Below are 19,302 nucleotides of genomic sequence, written 5' to 3' on the forward strand. Positions count from 1 at the left end.
AAAAGATACTGGCTATTTTGTTAATATAAAAATTTTCTTGAGAAGTCTAGTTTACATGAACTGCCAATTCCTCCACCCCTGACCTGAACCCCTTTTAAACATACAAAGGATAATTTGTGTCAAAAAAAAATACTTAGAAGTCCATCTTTCCATTGGAGGTTCTTAAACCTGTATAAATTCTTAAAGTTCCCAAAGGTGGTCTCCAGATGACCAACAGGTCCAGTCCTCATATTCACTGGCAAAGAGTATTTCCTTCCTACTAGGTTTTAAAGACCACTAGAGGCACACCTTTCTACAACTGCATCATGGGGAGATCAGCAAATGCTACTTTGTTCTTTTCAAGCTCAAAAAAACATCTGAGTTTTCATATGTTTTAAAAATTGTAAATATAAAAGTTTTCTTCAAGAGAAGCACCATCATCCTCAGTACCTTCATTAAGCAAATATTAATTAAATGTCTACTTCAGGTTAAATGGCCCAGTAACTCACATTTGTCTTTAACAATGGGGAAAAATTTGAAAAATCCAAAGGAAATAAAAGGGAAAGCTATCACAAACTATGAAAAAAGAAGTCTAGCCTGGCGCGGTGGCTCACGCCTGTAATCTCAGCACTTTGGGAGGCCGAGGCGGGTGGATCACGAAGTCAAGAGATCGAGACCATCCTGGTCAACATGGTGAAACCCCGTCTCTACCAAAAATACAAAAAATTAGCTGGGCATGGTGGCACGTGCCTGTAATCCCAGCTACTCAGGAGGCTGAGGCAGAAGAATTGCCTGAACCCAGGAGGCGGAGGTTGCAGTGAGCCGAGATCGCGCCATTGCACTCCGGCCTAGGTAACACGAGCAAAACTCTGTCTCAAAAAAAAAAAAAAGAAGTCTAGGGAAATTGATAAAAATAGTCTCAGAAATGCAGCTGGATGTCACAATGTCACAAGGAGACTCTAGAGAATAATTTTTCTCTGATTTCCATTAATGCTTAAATGATCCACTGATGTATAAAATTATCTCCTGTCCCACAAACTGAAAACAAGTCACAAAATCCACATTAGAATATAAGTTTTTTAATTTTTATAAATAACTTATCTGTTACAAAGATAGTTTACCCAGCTAAACCACAAAACCATCAACTCAAGATATCCAAATTACGTTTTATTAATAAAACAAGTAAAAACTGATTTATCAATCTTCACATAGGACTGCAGGTGAAGCTGAAAAACAAGGCCTATTTTTAAAACAAAATGCATCAAACGTAAGGGCTTTGGGTCTATGGTTTAATTATCTAGGATTGTCATATTTCTTCCCATATACAAAATGCAAAGCCTGAAAGTTAAGGCTCTGACATTCATAGAGATCAACTGTAATAATCCTATTTAAAACACAGCCACTGGCAAACATTTACAGTGGGTGATAGTCTATATTATCTTCCATCTTTTGCTCTATATCAGCACTTCCCTTAGCCCCATTCTAAGCACTCATATAATTTCTTAATTCTGTCTTTTTAAATGCATACTGTTATTTCTTTTTCTTGATTTCATTTATATACATTCCTGATCATCTGAATATTTATTTTCTTTACAAAAATATATCATCAAAATAAAGAGATGCTTGAGGTTGCTTCAGTGTTCAAGTTTGCTTTTCTTTTTTTCCAGCTTTTCTTCAGTTGTCCTAAATATGACTAGCCTTGTTTTATAAATACACATGATACTGTCACCAAGTCTGGTTTAGAAATGGACTGCCCCAACAGTAAAGCATTTAAAATTCTCTCCAAAAAAAGGGCTGTAGGTACTGCTGCTGTTGCTGGTTTTGAAACTGTACTTTCCCAGTAACAATCACTTGTGAAAGTTCTGTGGGACACCAAGCAGATGAAGCAAGCTTAACCTTGTTGTTCTGTCAGTGGGTTAAAAATATCTTTTGTTTTAAGCTTCCCTGTGGAAGAAAAAACACTGTGTTGTGTCACCCACTGCTCAAGTCAGTATTTAATGTGCCCTACAGACATCACTTCTGCAATATCATCTGCAATTCACTGTGCAGCATCTGTCTGTCTTCACACAACATTGGAACTCATGAGGGCAAAGTACAGAATAAGTAGAGGAAAGTTATTCTGTGCATAGTTTCATCTCATTAATGCTTTTTTATTTTAAGGCATTGTTCCTCTCAGGTAAGGCTTAAAAAGGGACATGATCGTGCTTAATTACTAAAAGGAAAAAAGAAAATTAGTTAACAAAAGGCTATTACACTATACATATAGAAATATAAGAAAATAATCAAGAAGAAAAGAAATCACTTAAAGCAGACTCGAGAGATCTGTACAGTAGGAAAAGCTTTGGGGTATTTCACTGCACATTTGTACAGACAATGCATGCTGCTTTCCTTTGCATCTTTAGCCCCTAGATGCTGGCTTCACAGAGTGGAGACGTGTTCAGGGAAGACAAAGACAAGGCCAAGAGTACCACAGATTTCTAAAGTCCTTCCCCTATCCAATGGCACTATGTGGCAGCAAACAGTTCTTAAATAGTTAAACCTTGTTCCTTTTCTTCGTGTATGTAGTGTTTCACTGAAAGCTTTACAAATAAAAGAAGCTATCATTCTATTCCTTCCTCCTGTCAAAATTCAGTAGTGACATGAGGGGAAAAAGGTATTGGGAACACCTAGGCGTTAACATATGAGAATTATCCATAATGGGATACTGGTAACACTGTACACAGTTAGGCAGTGGGCAACCAAGTCTTTCAGCAGATTACTTTTCATGTGATGAATTTCAACTGCTCATGACATTATACTGAGGTATTATTAGCTCTGTGGGCTGACATTTAACATTAGCACAACACCATCTTGTCACACCTTCAATTTGACAAAATCCTATGTAGCAGTGAAACTCTTTCCCGATGGCAGACTAGTTTCTGGAACTTTAGATGTGGTTTTAGAGAAGATACAGGGCCATTTGGCTCAGAAATGCCTTGGCATCTCACACTGTTCACAGCGGATTAAGGCTGGATGGTTCAAAAAAGTACAGGCAGTACAATTCCACTGAGCTCCCTCATCATCTTCTGTGTCTTGAGTCTTTGGTGTTTTGATGATGGACCTTTGATCTGCAAGAAAGAAAAAAAATTATTTTTTAAGTAAAAAAAAAATCACAAAGTCTAAAAAATTACAGGCAACTTTAAAAACCATTTGTACTGTACAGCCTGAAACAGTTTGCTCCCCACATGAAGCATCTAGTGGGAACTGATACACATGCTTGATCACTACCAGCCTCTATCTAGTTGGCACTTCTCCCTCTGGGAAATACAACATGAATATGATGTAATTACCTCTGTATCTCCTTAAAGGAGAAAACAGCATCATTTTCTCCAATTTACAGTAGAATAAAGGGTATCTAATAGCAAAGATTCCCATAATAGCACTCAAGATTGTAAAAAGGTGTCCTACTGAAAAACAGTACTGTCAGTGTATGTAAGTCTCACTGAAGTTAAAGTTTCATTTCCCACTGGAGTAGAGTAGTATTTATATTTGTTCTACCAGAAAGAGAAGTCCTTCTGTTAGTTCACATTCTCTACCTGCCAAAAATGGAAGCCTTGGATGACACAAATAAAATATAAACTAATTTCTAACATCTTACCAACAGACTCTGGAGAAGTAAATCTGTACAAATTTTACCATAATTATATTTAAAAATCACATTTAGTATGGTAGGGTAGGAAGAACATTAGAATTCAGAGTTGTGAGAACGAAGTTTTGTTCCAGGCTCTGTTACTAATTCCTGATTACTCTGCTCTGTGATCTCAGATAAATAATATACATTCTAGGTCTCATGTTTCTTACTTATAACATGAAGGTCACTGTAACTCTAAAAGACCAATGTTCTAAAATGTTTAAATGGATAGTGGTATCTTAAATACAGAAAATAATTATATTCCTCAAAGGTTGTCTCTAATAAGCAATTACACTTGTGAAACTACTTTTAAAAATTTAGGTCCCATAATGAAATTAGAACAGCATTCCTACAAATTAATTTTGGGAGGTTTAAAGTAAAAGGTGCACGTGTTGCTGAATTTTTCCTGTTAAAGTTATTAACTTGAAGAATCAAAACTATGTTAAAACAGTGTATATTAATATGCAAATTCCACCTACCCTAATACCTTTTCTGCTATTTTAAAAGACAGACTATTATAACAAGTAGATGAAAATACAGTAGTCAAATTTTATGACAAATTTTAAATAATTAAGTGATACCTTGCTCTGTACCCTTTTAGCAGTACCTTACTTATTCATCATATACAAATGTTATTACTAAGTCCTCAACTTTAGGTGTTGGCTTTCCATTGTCACAATTTTTGCCACATGCATAACTTGAATAGTATTTATATAGTATTTCCCCCAAATTAAATAATTTTAAAACAAACACACTGAATAAGTCTTATCCTAAGTAAAAATATCTAAAAAAAAAAATCAAAGGTCTGACAATACTAGTTACTATGCTCTGAAACACATGAAAAGAAATAGTTAGAAAAAGTTTGACTTTTTATCATGTAAAATCATTTCACATTCTGTATCTGGGAAATATTTTATAGAATAATTGTTTTAATCTGGGGATCCATCCTACTTACTAGAATTTTGGTCTTAGGCAATAGAAAACATTTTCACCTGGCATGTTTAGTAAAACTTTGTTGACTACTTCTGCTTAACTGCAAAGGTTAAAATTTTACGGAGAGTGACCATAAGGAAGTACCTTTTTACACTTCAACATATTATTAAACGTCAGCATATTTTTCATTATTTAAGTAATACCTAAGGCAATCAATAAGGGATCTATAAATTTTTTAAAATGAAAATCTCCAGTGGTTTTCTTATAATCTCACTGGTACTTAGAATTATAAATTTTTTTCTTATTAGAGGTATTTGTAACTAAATAACCAAAATTAGAAAAAAGAAGAAGAAATTAGATCATAAAGAATGATCTGAATATATTTAATTTTAGCTGTTAGAAAACTCTCTACCTTGTGAAGTAGAACTGATTTCAAGGATTAAATACATTTCTATTCATGAAGTTAATGTGTATTTTAGCCTTACTGCAAAAAATTATTGATTCCTTATTTCTCCCAAAACAGCCAGCATATAAACTTCTATCTTTGATGTAAAAACTTTTAAGTAAAGGATTTTTTTCTTGGACCTTTCTTATTTTTTTATTACGGAAAATTTCAAACATATATAAAAGTAGAGAGGATAGCAAAATGAACCTTCATGTACTCATCCTGCTTCAACAACTGTCAATACCAATTTTATCTCACTTATGTAAAATAACAGGTTATTATTAATCTGAAGTAACAGATTACATTGAAGCAAAACAAAAATCTTCTCATAAGAAAAAATTCTTATTTTTCAATAAGAGTAGGAAGATTATATTAAGGAAACTCATTCAGTGTCTGAAATACCCATCTTGCATATTTTAAAGAGTTAGTGCTTATACTGCTGTCATCTCTATTTCTTTATTCAATTACCATCCAAATAGCATCTAGTCTCTGAACATTTGCTTATTGGGCCAAATGCCCTAATCTCACTATGATCCTCTGTAATAACTGTTCATTGTATTCCAACTATGTTTAAAAACATTTAAATAGAATCTGAGGACAGAGTGACACCTAATTATATATAAAAATGAAGGAGCAGAGAGAACACAATACTAAATAAGAATGTGAAAATTCTTGTAATGAACTGAAGAACCAGTAATATACTAGTTCTTTCTTATTATCATTTTTTTTTTCAATAAAACTTTATTGACAAAAACAGATGGAAGGCTGAATTTGGCCCATGGGTCACTGTTTGCCAGCTGCTAGTCTAAAACCCAATTTAACATGGTATTCCTACCAGTATGTAAGCATGTGAACAACTGCCTGATTCATAAAACGTTTTAATTTTTTCTTAACCTCTCCTTTTTCCTCCCCTGTGTTAGGCACTGAATTTCTCAGTAACAGTAACCATACATTTTTTTAGCGTGCCCTCAGCTTCACAGGAAAAATGTGCATTTTCCTATCCATAATTCAGACTTTCATATTTTTAAAAACCTTAATGTATCTTATGAAGGAAGAAGTAACAAATCATTTTTATCTCTGAAGACATTTGAAAATACAAACATATGTGGAACAAATTTTAAGTTTTGAGCATTTGTTGCAGTGCACTAGTGAGGATGATATAACCCTAGGAGTGCTGACCTGATTCACCACGTGTGTTGACTTATCAGAATTTGTATGAATGAAAACTGTTATTTTGCTGTCTTTGTTTTGTTCCCCCCACAACTTTATTGATATATAGTTGACAGTTAAAAATTAGAAGCTGTACAACTTGATGATTTGATATACGTATACACTGTGAAACTTATTACAATCAAGTTAATTAACATATTCAGCACCTCATATAGCTTATCTTCCCCCCACCCCACTGTGGTGAGAACACTTAAGATCTCCTTTAGCCAATTTCAGTTATATAATAAACTACTGTTAACTACAGTCACAGTGTTGTACACTAGATCTCCAGAGTTTATTATCTTATAGAGCTGAAACTCTGTACCCCTTTGACCACAATCTTCCATACCCTCTTCTCCCAGAACCACTGTTCCGCTCTCTGTTTCTGTAAGTTTGACATTTTTAAATTCTACCTGTAGGTGAGATCATGCAGTATTTGTCCTTCTTTGTCTGGCTTATGTCATTTAGCATGACATCCTCCAGGTTTACTCATGTTATCATAAATGACAGGATTTCCTTCTTTCTTATGGCTGAATAATATTCCACTGTGTGTTATGTGTGTGAGTATGTATGTGTGTACCTCTCATGTTTTCATTATCCATATACAGACATTTAGGTTGTTTTCATATTTTGGCTATTGTGAATAATGCTGAAAGCAACATGAGTGCAGATTACTTTTTGAGATACTTATTTCACATTTCTTTTGGATATATGCTCAGAAGTGGGATTGCTAGACCATAAAATTTTAAATTTTTTGAACCTCTTTTCATAATAGCTGCACCAACTTACATTCCCATGAAAGTGTATAAGGATCCTCTTTTCTCTATGTCTTCATCAATGCTTGTAATCTTTCACCTTTCTCATAATAACCATTCTCATAGGTTTGTAAGGTGGTATCTCACTGGGTTTTAATTTGCATTTCCCTGATGATTAGTGAGGTTGAGCATCTTTCAATATACCTGTTGGCTATCTGTATACCTTCTTTTCAGAAATGTCTATTCAGGTCCTTCACCCATTTTAAAATCTGGTTATTGGTTTCTATTACTATTGATTTGCATGAGTTCCTTATACATTTTGAATATAAACCCTTTAGGGGTTACATAGTTTGTGAATATTTTCTCGCTTTCTGTAGGCTGCCTTTTCACTGCTGATTATTTCCTTTGCTGTGTAGATGCGTTTTAGTTTGATGTAATCTCACTTGCCTATTTTTGCTTTTGCTGCCTATGCTTTTGGTGTCATATCCAAAATATCAATGCCCAGACCAGGTCAAGAAGCTTTTTACCTATGTTTTCTTTTAGGAGTTTTATGGTTTCAGGTCTTATGCTTACATTTTTAATCCATTTCGAGTTTATTTTTGTACACAGTGTGAGGTAATGTTTCAATTTCATTCATCTGCATGTGGGTATCTATTTACTGAAGAAACTATCCTTTTCCCATTGTGTGTTCTTGGGACCCTTGTCAAAGATAAGTTGATCATAGATGTATGGATTTATTTCTTGGCTCTCTATTCTGTTCCATTGGTTAATATGTCTATTTTTATGTCGGCACCATACTGTTTTGATCACTGTAACTTTGGCACCAAGATAAGTTGACCATAGGTGCATGGATTTGTTTCTCAGCTCTCTATTCTGTTCCATTGGTCAATGTGTCTATTTTTATGTCAGGACCACACTGTTTTGATCACTATAACTGTAATATTCAAAAAAAACCAGGAAATGTAATATCTCCAGCTCTGTTGTTCTTACTCAAGATTGCTTTGGCTATTCAGGGTCTTTTCTGGTTCCACATAATTTTAGGATTTTTTTTTTTTTTCTGTTTCTGTAAAGAATGCCATTGGTATTTTGATAGAGATTACACTGAATGTGTAGAGTACTCTGGGTAGTAAGGATGTTTTAATAACATTAATTCTTCCAATCCATGAACACAGGCTGTGTTTCTATTTATCTATGTCTTCTTTAATTTCCTTCATCAATGTTTTATAATTTTCAGTGTATTCCTAAGTATTCTTCCTCTTGCTATTGTGAATGGGATTGTTTTCTTGATCTACTTTTTTGATAGTTGCTTGTGTGTAGAGATACAATGGACTTTTGTACATTGTTGTTGTGTCTTGCAATTTTATTAAATTCATTTATTAGTTTTAACAGTTGTTTTGGTTGAGTCTTTAGGGTTTTCAACATATATGATCATGTCACTTGCAAACAGAGATAATTTTACTTCCTCCTTTCTGATTGGGATACCTTTATTTTTCTTGTCTAATTGCTCTGGCTAGGTGGCATAGTTTGGATGTTTGTCCTCTCCAAATCACATATTAAAATGTAAATCCCTAATGTTAGAAGTAGGGTTTGGTGGGAGGTGTCTAGGTCGTGGGGGTGGATCCTGCACCCATAGTTTTGTGGAGGTTTCACAATAATGACTGAGATATTGCTCTGAGTTCATGCAATATCTAGTTGTTTGAAAGGTGAGGCACCTCCCACCTTCTTGCTCACCATGTGATATGCCTCTGCTTGCTTGCTTCACCTTCTGCCATGGGTAAAAGTTCCCTGAGGCCTCTTCAGAAGCTGAGCAGATGTCGGTGCCATACTCCCTGTATAATCTGCAGAACTGTGAGCCAATTAAACTTTTTTTCTTTATAAATTACCCAGCTTCGGGTATTCCTTTATAGCAACACAAAAATGGATACCACAATAGGACTTCTAGTACTGTGTTGAAAATAAGTGGCAAGAATGGCACCCTTGCTTGTGCCAAATCTTAGAGGGAAAGCTTTCAGTTTTCTCCACTGATTATATTTTTGTGCCAAATCTTAGAGGGAAAGCTTTCAGTTTTCTCCACTGATTATATTACCTATGGGGTTTTTATACACGGCTTCTTTTGTGTTAAGTTCCTTCTATACATATTTTGTTGAGAGTTTTAATTAAAACTGAACTTTTTCAAATGCTTTTCATACATCTATTAAGATGACTACATGGTTATTCCTTTCATTTTATTTCAGTGTTTGCTGTATCACATTAATTTATTCGTGTATGTTGAACCATCCTTAAGTCTCAGGGATAAACTCCACTTAGTCATGGTGTATGGTCCTTTTAATGCACTGAGTTTGGTTTGCCGGTATTTTACTGAGGAGTTTTTGCATCTATGTTCATCAGGAATATTGGCCTGTAGTTTTCTTTACTTGTAGTGTCTTTGTCTGGTTTTGGTACCAGGGTGAGGCTGGCCTCAGAATGAGTTTGGAAGTGTTCCCTCTTCTAATTTTTGGAAGAGCTTAAGAAGGGTTGGTATTAATTCTTGATTGAAATGTTTGACAGAATTCACTCATGAAGCCATCTGGTTCTGGGCTTTTCTTTGTTGGGAGTTTTAAAAAAATTTTCTAAATCCATGCTGGGTATTTGTTGGGAGATTTTTGATTACCGATTCAATCTGCTTGTTTGTTATTGGCCTATTCAGGCTTTCTAATTCTTCTTGCTTCAGCTTTGACAGGTGGTAAGTTTCTATGAATGTATCAATTTTTTCTAGGTTAACTAGTCTGTTGGCATTAAACCGTTCCTAATATTCCCTTATGATCCTTATATTTCTAAGGCATCTGTTGTAATGTTTCCATTTTCAGTTCTGATTTTGTCTTGAGCTCTCTTTTTCTCTCAATTTATCTAGCTAAGGGTTTGTCAATCTTGTTGATTTAAAAAATTTTAAAACCTTAGTTTTACTTTTTTTGTATGTTTTTTAATTCTCTTTGATTTATTTTTGCTCTAATCCTTATTATTTCCCTCATTATGCTAACATCAGGCTTAGCTTGTTGTTATTCTACTAGTTCCTTAAGGCATAATTGTTTGAGATCTCTCTTCTTTTTTAATGTACCTTTCGTTTATTTCATAAACTTATCTTTTAGTACTGCTTCAGCTGTGTTCCCATAGATTCTGGTATGCTGTGTTTTCATTTTTGTCTTGAAGATACTGTTTTAAGATTCCCTTTTGATTTCCTTCTTGACTCGGTGATTGTTCAAGAGTGTAAGTTTCCACAAATTTTCCAGTTTTCTTGCTGTTACTGATTTCTAGTTTTCATTCCACTGTGGCAAGAAAAAATAGCTAGTATGATTTCTAATCTTCTTAGGTTTGTTTAGACTTGTTTTGTGAACTAACATATGATCCATCCTACAGAATGTTCTGTGTGTGCCTGAGAAGAATGTCTATTTTTTTGCTGTTGGCAGAAAATTCTGTGTTTGCTATATCCACTTGGTTTAATAATATGTTCAAATCAGCTGTTTCTTTATTGATTTTCTGTCTGGATATTCTACTACTGTAAGGGGGGTACTGAAGTCTCCCATTGCTGTTAATTTCTGTCTTCAGATCTGTCAATATTTGCTTTACATATTAATGTAGTCTGCTGTGGGCTATGTATTTATAATTTTTATATTTTCCTGCTGAATTGATCCTTTTACCATTATATAATAATCTTCTTTGTCTCAACAGTTTTATACTTAAAAATCTATTGTGTCTGATATAAATATAGTCACTTTTTATTTCTTTTAGCTACAATTTATATAAATCTTTTTTTACCCCTTCACTTTCTGCCTATGCGTGTTTTTAAATATAAAATGAGTCTCTCGTAGATAGTATATTATTGGATCCTATTTTTATTTTTATTTCTTATTTCATTTTAAACCAGAAGTTTATTTGAACAAGAAGCCTGACTTGAAGGGAAAACTATCTAGGATTCTTTCTTTTTTAAAAAGTAATTTATCCCTTCTTAAAGACAGATTGCCCTACATGTGACAGCTAAGTATAAAAAAGTTATAAAATTTTCCTTGGTTTCACAATGATAAATGAAAAACATTAAAATCCTCCAACCGAACAAGGTAAGAGAGAATTTTTTTTTTTTGTTAATAGTGAGAGCAAAATAACTTACTGGAATATAAAGATAAGAGCTGAATGAGCATGCCACGAATGGAGAAAGGGGGTATTTTCACAGAATCAGTATTTTTCCCCATCCTGTCTCCACTTGATGTCAATCAAAACATACCATTGGCTGTTTAGTTTGAAGAAAAAAATCAATATGCTCGTGCACATATACCAGTTACTTAATGTATAATAAAGGAATGCGGAAGGTGGAAATGAAAGAGTAAACTATTCTGTAGTAGTCAGGATGTGGTGGAACCAAATTACAGTTTTCTAATTGAGAAAGTAATAATCCTTGTCTTTAAAGCAGTGTTCTGGAGTAAAGAAGCAGGTTCCCTTTTCAGTAGACACTTCCTGTCTGCTGTTAAAACACATCAATTGTATCTTCATCTTCTATTTCCAACTGTCCAGGTGTGTCTGTTCCATTGATTGATTGCCCATCAAATCATAATCTGATCTGCCTCACTGACAATCCCTGTTGTTCACAATAGGCTTTCATTAATTTACTAAGTGGGGTATGCCTCTTAATCTTAAACTGCACCACAAGAATCATCCTTCAAATTATTATGATCTTGTTCTCAATCTTGACTCCTTCCATGGGCTTTTCAATGGCCATGGTGAGTACTGGAATCTCCTCAGCTGCCACTTCACAAAAGAGGTGGCAGGTCCACACCTAACCAGCGCACAAGTAGCAGCAGGAGGTGGCAGTGGTGGATGAGGGAGAGGGTGTGTGCACGTCATGTGCTCCCTCCCCTCCCACTGTGTGCATGAGCATGAGCCACTGGGGCCTCCCACTGGCTGCTGTCAGATCCTGTTTTTAAAATCCATGCATACAACTCCTTGTGAGTGGTGACTTTAATCCATTTACAGTTAAGGTAATTACTGACAAGTGAGGACTTACTATTGCCAGTTTGTTGCTTTCTGTCTATTTGACAACTGTTTTGCTCCCCATTTTCTCCTATAATCTTCGTTTGTTATTTGATTTTTAATCGTGATTTACTTTGATATTTGGTATACTTTTCTAAGTTGATAACAACTTCAGTTGCATACAAAAATACTACCATATCTTTACAAACTCCACCTTTCCACACTTTTGGGTTCTTGCAGTTTGCTTCTTTTAATATTATGTATGCATTAACAGATTTTTACCTTTTAACCTTCTTATTAGAGTTGAAAGTAAATGATATACCACAATTAGTGTTAATCTGCATATATGTCCATATCTTTACCTTCAGCAGTGATACTTATGTACCTATTTCCATTTCTATATACATTTTGATGCCTGGATCAAAACACACATATATTTTGACATGTCTTAGTTTGTTGTGCATATATTCTGAGAATATCAATAATGTAAAATGACAGTAGGTAGAAAACCATTCATCTGGAATTTAGGGTATTTTGATTACTTAAAGTTACATATAAATTAAACAGAATATTCATGGGAGGAAAAAACACCTCCCTAAGGTATCTTCCTTATCAATTTGTCTAGTTTTAAATAATACAAATTTTTGTACTAATTTTCTTTTCAACCAAGACTTGCTATTACTGGTTGGGAGTACATAGTGATTCCTAAGCTCGTGCATATTACTCTTAAAAAGCTAAGTATATTACATTTTTGCATCCTCCCCAACCCCAAGCATGCAAATGAAAATAAACAAATATCTTCTTAGTGAATTCATTTAAGAATGCCAAAGTTTGAAGCAATTCTAGAGAGGGAGGTTGCTGAACAGGAAAAATTTTCTAAAATTTTGCTTTTCAAAATCTAACAGTTTTCACACTTAATAGATACACTAACCTTTGGGTTTTGGTGGCACAGGACCTACAAATCCAATATTGTCATAAAAGTTATGAATAGCGCTGGGATTAAAATGTGGTCCTGAAATATATAAAAAGTAAATATATCAATGCTTATAGCTCAAAAACAACTTTACTTTTTAAAACAAGCATTTCTTTCTAAAAAAAAAAAAAACACGCTATAAGAAATGCTTTTCATTTATTTTGCCCCTCTGATCTCAAATTACATGTAAGATTTCAAAACATATTTCAAATATATTATCTTAGGTATAATGTAGTACTCATAAACACAGGTAAGTGGCAAATTGTGAAAGAAGTCAAATTAATGCTGGCAAGACATTAAGAGGTAGAAGTAGACCCTTGTTCTATGTGGCAAGTTAAAATAACTTAAAATTTCACAATTTAAAATGTAATTTTAAATGTTCAAACATGGATTTAAGCAATGAAACAGCTTTACCTTAAGTAAATATAAAAATCTTGCACTAATGTAATAGAATGGTTAAAATTTTACACAAAAAGCGTTAAGTTCCAGGATTGTAGTTTCTAGAACAGCACTGACCTTTTCTCTCCAGAGTTAAAATATGGTATTTTTCTATGAATGTTTAAAGATAAATAGCTTAACCAACATTATAAAAAAAATAAGATAAAAATAATCATCTTCCAGTTTAGTAGATTCTGAAACACAGTCCAAAGTGTGATTAAAGACTTCTCTTATGGTTAGATTCCTTCCCCTTCCTGTCTTTTCCATTTTGTATCTTTTTATTATTTATCCAACTTCAGAATTAGGTTTAAGTGACAAAATTCCTTTAGTTCTCTATGGAACTGAATTAAATTGTAAACATTATTTACTATAAGAAATCATTGCTTGTCACTAATAAATCAAGTATAAAAAACTACCGTTGTCCAAAGAATGTCTAAACCTTATTTTTATTATCTTCTCTACTTTATCAGTTAACACAGTGCTATTGAGATGGGGGTAACTTTTAAAATATATTCTTAAAAGTCTGGCTCCAAAGCCACGTGTTCTGAGACATAAGATTATGATTGATAAGCCTGTTTTTAGCCACAAGAAAACTGCTGGTGAATTAATAAAGTGAATTTCAGCTATGTATGCACTGAACTTTACCTCGGGCTTGAAAAAGATCAATTTCTTTGGTTAAGCAGTCAATGTCAATCTGGAGTTGTCTATTACAACTTCTCAACTGCTGCATTTCTTCGAGCTGAAAAATAATTCTACGTAAGTAAGATTCGCACTGAATTCTTAGGTCATTAGTTAATAAAGAATGGAGTTTGGCAGGGGAAAGTCAGGACAGAAAAACAAATAAGAGTTAAGAACATCTGAAGAAAACTAGATCGAGATATTACACTTATGTTAGATGGCCTACTCTCATGTTCAAACACAGAGATGCCAACAGTTACATAAAGACTTACAGAAGGTATCTGGGATATAGAATTTGATCTTTTCAGGCGCCTTCGAGTTAGATTATTTTCCATTTCATTGACCTCAGATTTTAACTTATCCAACTTTTTCTTTTGAATCTCAAGTTCTCTTTGAAGTCGTTCCATTCTGGCCTTCTGGTGTACCAACAGAGCTGCAATACATATTAGTAAACATGAGGACTCACCCATTTAAATTAATTAACCTTTAAGCAGACTTGAAAAAACAAAATAAACAGGAATTTGTCAAAAATCCCGAAGCCACATTAAAACAAAATATTGTAAATTTAAGCATTTAAAATTTCAATTTTTTTGTGTGTGTGACGGATTATCACTCTTGTTGCCCAGGCTGGAGTGCAGTGGTACAATCTCAGCTCACTACAACCTCCGCCTCCTGGATTCAAGTGATTCTCCTACCTCAGCCTCCCACGTAGCTGGGATTACAGGCAGCCACCACCACACCTGGCTAATTTTGTATGCTCTTGTTGTTGTTGTTGCAGAAAGGTGATTTTATTTAGGTAGAGAAAAGAGAAGAAAAGGAAAAGAAGAGAAAGACTTCCAGGAAGAGTGTGGAAGGGGATTCCAGAGGGGAAATCCTGGAGGGAGCTCCTACCCTGTGGTAGGGGATTCCAGAGAGTTGGAAATCCCCTAATTTTGTATTTTTAGTAGAGACAAGATTTCACCATCTTGGTTAGGTCTCAAACTCCTGACCTGCCTGCTTTGGCCTCCCAAAGTGCTGGGATTACAGGCGTGAGCCACTGTGCCTAGCCAAATTTCAAAAATTTTAACTTAAAAATTGTTGCAGTTATTTAAGCACATGCCACTTTTTAAATTTTTTTGGGATTTGGAGAAATTCACTTTATGAATGAAGACAGCATTTTTAGGCTACAACTTCTCTAACAGTTCTAGTCTTTTCAATTAACCTACTTAGTGTATCTAATTCACATCTAACCCTCGGAAAGGACAAGCTCTCTTACTTCAGTGTCATGTTTTGGTCTATGAATGAAGCGTTCTAATATGAAAATGTTACAGATACTCTAGAAGGGAATGTGGAATGGGTTGAATCCATTTTGATGTATGCAACAAATTAAACAGGCAGACTGACTGATTTCATACCACATCAATGTTAGCATTAAATTATCCCAACCACCACTTTTATTTTTGTATATTCAGATTATATTTTGTGAAGAAATTTTTCCAAGATTTTTAAAAAAACAAAATAAGCAATCAGTCTTGCAGCATGAATGATTCGGGAAGCCATATTAAACTACAAATACTGTTACACGTTTTTGTGATCTATCCCTGGATAGATCTATGCCAACGGGCCAAATCTCGCCCACTGCCTGTTTGGTGAATCAAGTTTTACTGGAATATAGTCTTGCTTATTTGTTTACTTGCTGTCTATGGCTGTTTTCATTTTACAACAGCAGAATTAAATAGCTGTGACAGAGATTATGTGACCTGCAAAATCCTAAATGATTTACTATCTGGCCCTCTACCAGATCATCCAGAGCCTTGCTGACCGTATTAAGTACTCTGAATAAAATGGAGATTCATCATAGCACAGAAGGGTTCAAAATAAAAGGATTCAAGTAAAATAAATAACTTGCACTTCAGGCACCACTCTTAAGAAGCATAAAGTAATAGCAGTCAATTGCTGGAAGTATCTGAAGACTGTGGTGCAGGCAACAACAAAACCCAAACCCAGCTCCACTTCTGACTAAATTGATGCAATGCCTCATAACAACAACCTGACGGAAAAAAGAGATGTCCTCATTTCTGGGTGTAAATACTATTTACTTCAGTCTCCTCTGTTCCTTTACACACAATGTATGGCATTCAATAAAAAATTATGAAATGTACAGAAAAGCAAGAGAAAAATGAAATTCATCATCAAGAGATAAAGCAATCAATAGAACTATACTCAAAGATGATGCAGCTGGAATTACCTGACAGAAAACTTAAAAATAACTATGATGAATATATTAAAGGATCTAGTTTAAAAGGTGAACAACAAGCAGAAAAAGATTTACAATCTGAGGAGAGAGGTGGAAATTATGAAACGGTCAAATGCTAGAAATAAGAAATATGGCTAGAAATAAAAAAATTCTTTATCAGAGATAAAGAATTCCTTGGACACACTTAGCACACTGAACACAGAAGAATCAGTGAACTTGAAGACAGAAATTACCCAAACTGGACATGCCAAGAAACAAGTCAAAAAAAGAACAAAAAAAATGCACAACAATATAAAACAGTCTATGTGTAATTGGCAAAAGAGGAGAAAAAAAAAGGCAGGAAAATACCTGAGGTGGTAAAGACCAAAAATTTTCCAACATTAATGAAATACAACAGATCACAGATCTAAGAAGCCCATAGATTTGCCAAATAATGCTAAAACAAAATACCTAGACACATTATAGTCAAAGTGCTGAAAACCAAAGACAGAAAATCTTGAGGGCAGCCTCATATATCTATTTCAGAAAAAATCTGACTTTAGGTCAAAATATATGAGATAAAGATGCGCTTTACTTAATGATACAAGGAAAAAATGCTAGTATACAACTCTCTGTATGGAAATCATAAAAATAATCTAGTTTATGGTCATCTGACGCTCAGCAGACAGGAAGCGTCTCAGAGACAGTCTGCGATTGGATGGCTCTAGGTGAGACAGAAGCCAAACAGGAGGAGGAAGTGGAGGGACAGACCCTTTGAAATACTTCAGCCATGACTAAAAGAAAAGCAGAGGAGCTGACGGAAATTGAGATTAATGGAACAGAGAAACAAGAGTGCACAGAAGAAAGTACTGTAGAACAAACCTACACATCAGCTGAATGTGTAAGTCAGGCCATAGACATCAATGAACCAATAAGCAATTTAAAGAAACTGCTAGAACCAAGACTACAGTGTTCTTTGGATGCTCATGACATTTGCCTGCAAGATACCTAGCTGGATCCAGAACAAAGTTTATTTGACCAAAGAATGAAGACAGATGGAACTGTACAGCTTAGTGTACAGGTAATTTTTCACCAAGGAATTGAACCAAAGTTAAACATCCTTGAAACTGTTAAACCTGTGGACACTGTTGAAGGTGTTATTGATCCAGATGCTCACCATGTTGAATCAGAAGCACATCTTGTTGAAGAAGCTCAAGTGATAACTCTTGATGGCACAGAATACATCACAAACATTTCAGATGAAACTTCAGAACAAGTAAACAAGATGGCTGCTGCACTGGAAGGCTATAGAAAAGAACAAGAATGCCTTGGGATATCCTATGATCCCATACAGTGGTCCACAGACCAAGTCCTGCATTGGATGGCTTGGGTAATGAAGGAATTCAGCATAACCGATATAGACCTCACCACACTGAACATTTCCAGAAGAGAATTACGTAGTCTCAACCAATATTTTTTTTCAGTGGGTTCCTCCAGGAGAAATTCTCTGGAGTCATCTGGAACTTCTCTGAAAATATGTATTGACAAGTCAAGAACAACAGATGAATGAAATAGTTACAACTGATCAACCTGTGCAAATTATTCCATCATCAGTGCAATCCACCACACCTACTACTATTAAAAGTTATAAACAGTAGTGCAAAGGCAGCTAAAGTACAAAGAGCTCTGAGGATTTCAGGAGAAGATAGAAGCTCACCTGGGAACAGAACAGGAAAAAATGGTCAAATTCAACTATGGCAGTTTTTGTTAGAACTTCTTATTGATAAAGGATGCTCAAGACTCTATTTCTTGGGTTGGTGATGAAGGTGAATTTAAGCTAAATCAGTCTGAACTGGTTGCACAAAAATGGGGACAATGTAAAAATAGACCTATGATGAACTATGAGAAACTCAGTCATGCATTAAAGTATTACTACAATGGGGACATGATTTGTAAAGTTCAAGCCAAGAGATTTGTGTACACATTTGTCTGTGACTTGAAGACTCTTACTGGATACAGTGCAGCAGAATGGTGAACAGAAGAAACTTGCAAAGATGCAGCTCCATGGAATTGCCCAGCCAGTCACAGCAGTAGCTCTGGCTACTGCATCTCTGCAAACAGAGAAGGATAATTGAGCCCCAGGACATTCTGGGACTCCAAAGTCTTTCTTAAAATGTTAAGAGAAAATAGCTCTTTTATTACCGAATTTGAATCTTCTTTTATTTCTAGACTATACAATCTGATGCATGATTTTTTAAATAAATATTTCATACTCTTGTGAATTTGGATCTTTTTACTTTGAGCATATATTTTAGAATACATATATGTTAAAGGATCTCCACAATGTCTGCAGTGTGAAGGCAGGTTCATTGTGGAATAGTCTGTTAACAGTCAGGAAAGCTAAACTGGACAGTAGTAACGTGTAGCCCTACCAAAAAGAGCCAGCAGTATCTGAAAATGAAAAACAAATGAAGTATCTCCAGGAAACAGTCTGGCTTAACTATTTTTGAAAATGTAACTGTTTCCCCTCTCTGCTGCTTTAGATGCTGCTTTACATAGAACCAGAAAATGGAATTTCTCAGCGAAAGCATGTGTGCCTGTTTCATCTAATCAAGCAGAACTAAAATGTTCGTATCAAATAAAATTATTTTAATAAATTACTAAACTAAGAGTATTAGGTTATTTATATACTTGCAAGCAAAGGACAGTAAGAAGTTGACTGGCAAAAGAGCAGTGCTGAAGAAGGAGATCCAGGTTTAAATCTGGCTTATTAACTCAAGCCAGTTTTAAGGATTTTCTGTACCAATTATTCATGTCAGACCAAGAATTTAAATTATTTTGAGAGAGGCATTTAATTCTAATTGCAAAAATTCTAAAGTGATCTGTTTTTCCTGTCAGAGATTTAAAAAACTGAAAAGGTATATACCTCAACCAAAAAATAAACATTTGGTTTGTTATGGCTTCCTTTTTAAAAAAAAATTATCCTATAGTGCCAGTTTATTATGCAAA

General features: G+C 34.6%; 1 protein-coding gene and 1 pseudogene across 3 annotated transcripts in view; one reads left to right on the plus strand and one right to left on the minus strand.

The window, feature by feature from the left end:
- Nucleotides 1–1,036: 1,036 nt before the first annotated feature.
- The window catches only part of TAB2 (TGF-beta activated kinase 1 (MAP3K7) binding protein 2), a 96,844-nt gene continuing 78,578 nt past the window's right edge, over nucleotides 1,037–19,302 (minus strand). For all 3 annotated transcript variants that reach the window (XM_012452566.3, XM_064360585.1, XM_064360584.1), the window contains 4 exons: nucleotides 14,351–14,511; nucleotides 14,046–14,139; nucleotides 12,921–13,001; nucleotides 1,037–3,086 (listed from right to left, as the gene is read on the minus strand). In XM_012452566.3, coding sequence (XP_012307989.1) covers nucleotides 2,944–3,086; nucleotides 12,921–13,001; nucleotides 14,046–14,139; nucleotides 14,351–14,511 — 479 coding nt within the window. In that variant the 3' untranslated portion in view covers nucleotides 1,037–2,943. The remainder of the gene's footprint in view (nucleotides 3,087–12,920; nucleotides 13,002–14,045; nucleotides 14,140–14,350; nucleotides 14,512–19,302) is intronic.
- On the plus strand, nucleotides 17,084–18,428 carry LOC105717356 (GA-binding protein alpha chain-like; annotated as a pseudogene).

The sequence above is a fragment of the Aotus nancymaae genome, unplaced genomic scaffold, assembly GCF_030222135.1.
Source record: "Aotus nancymaae isolate 86718 unplaced genomic scaffold, 86718_ANA_hifiasm-v0.15.2.pri h1tg000040l, whole genome shotgun sequence".
Lineage (NCBI taxonomy): Eukaryota > Metazoa > Chordata > Mammalia > Primates > Aotidae > Aotus > Aotus nancymaae.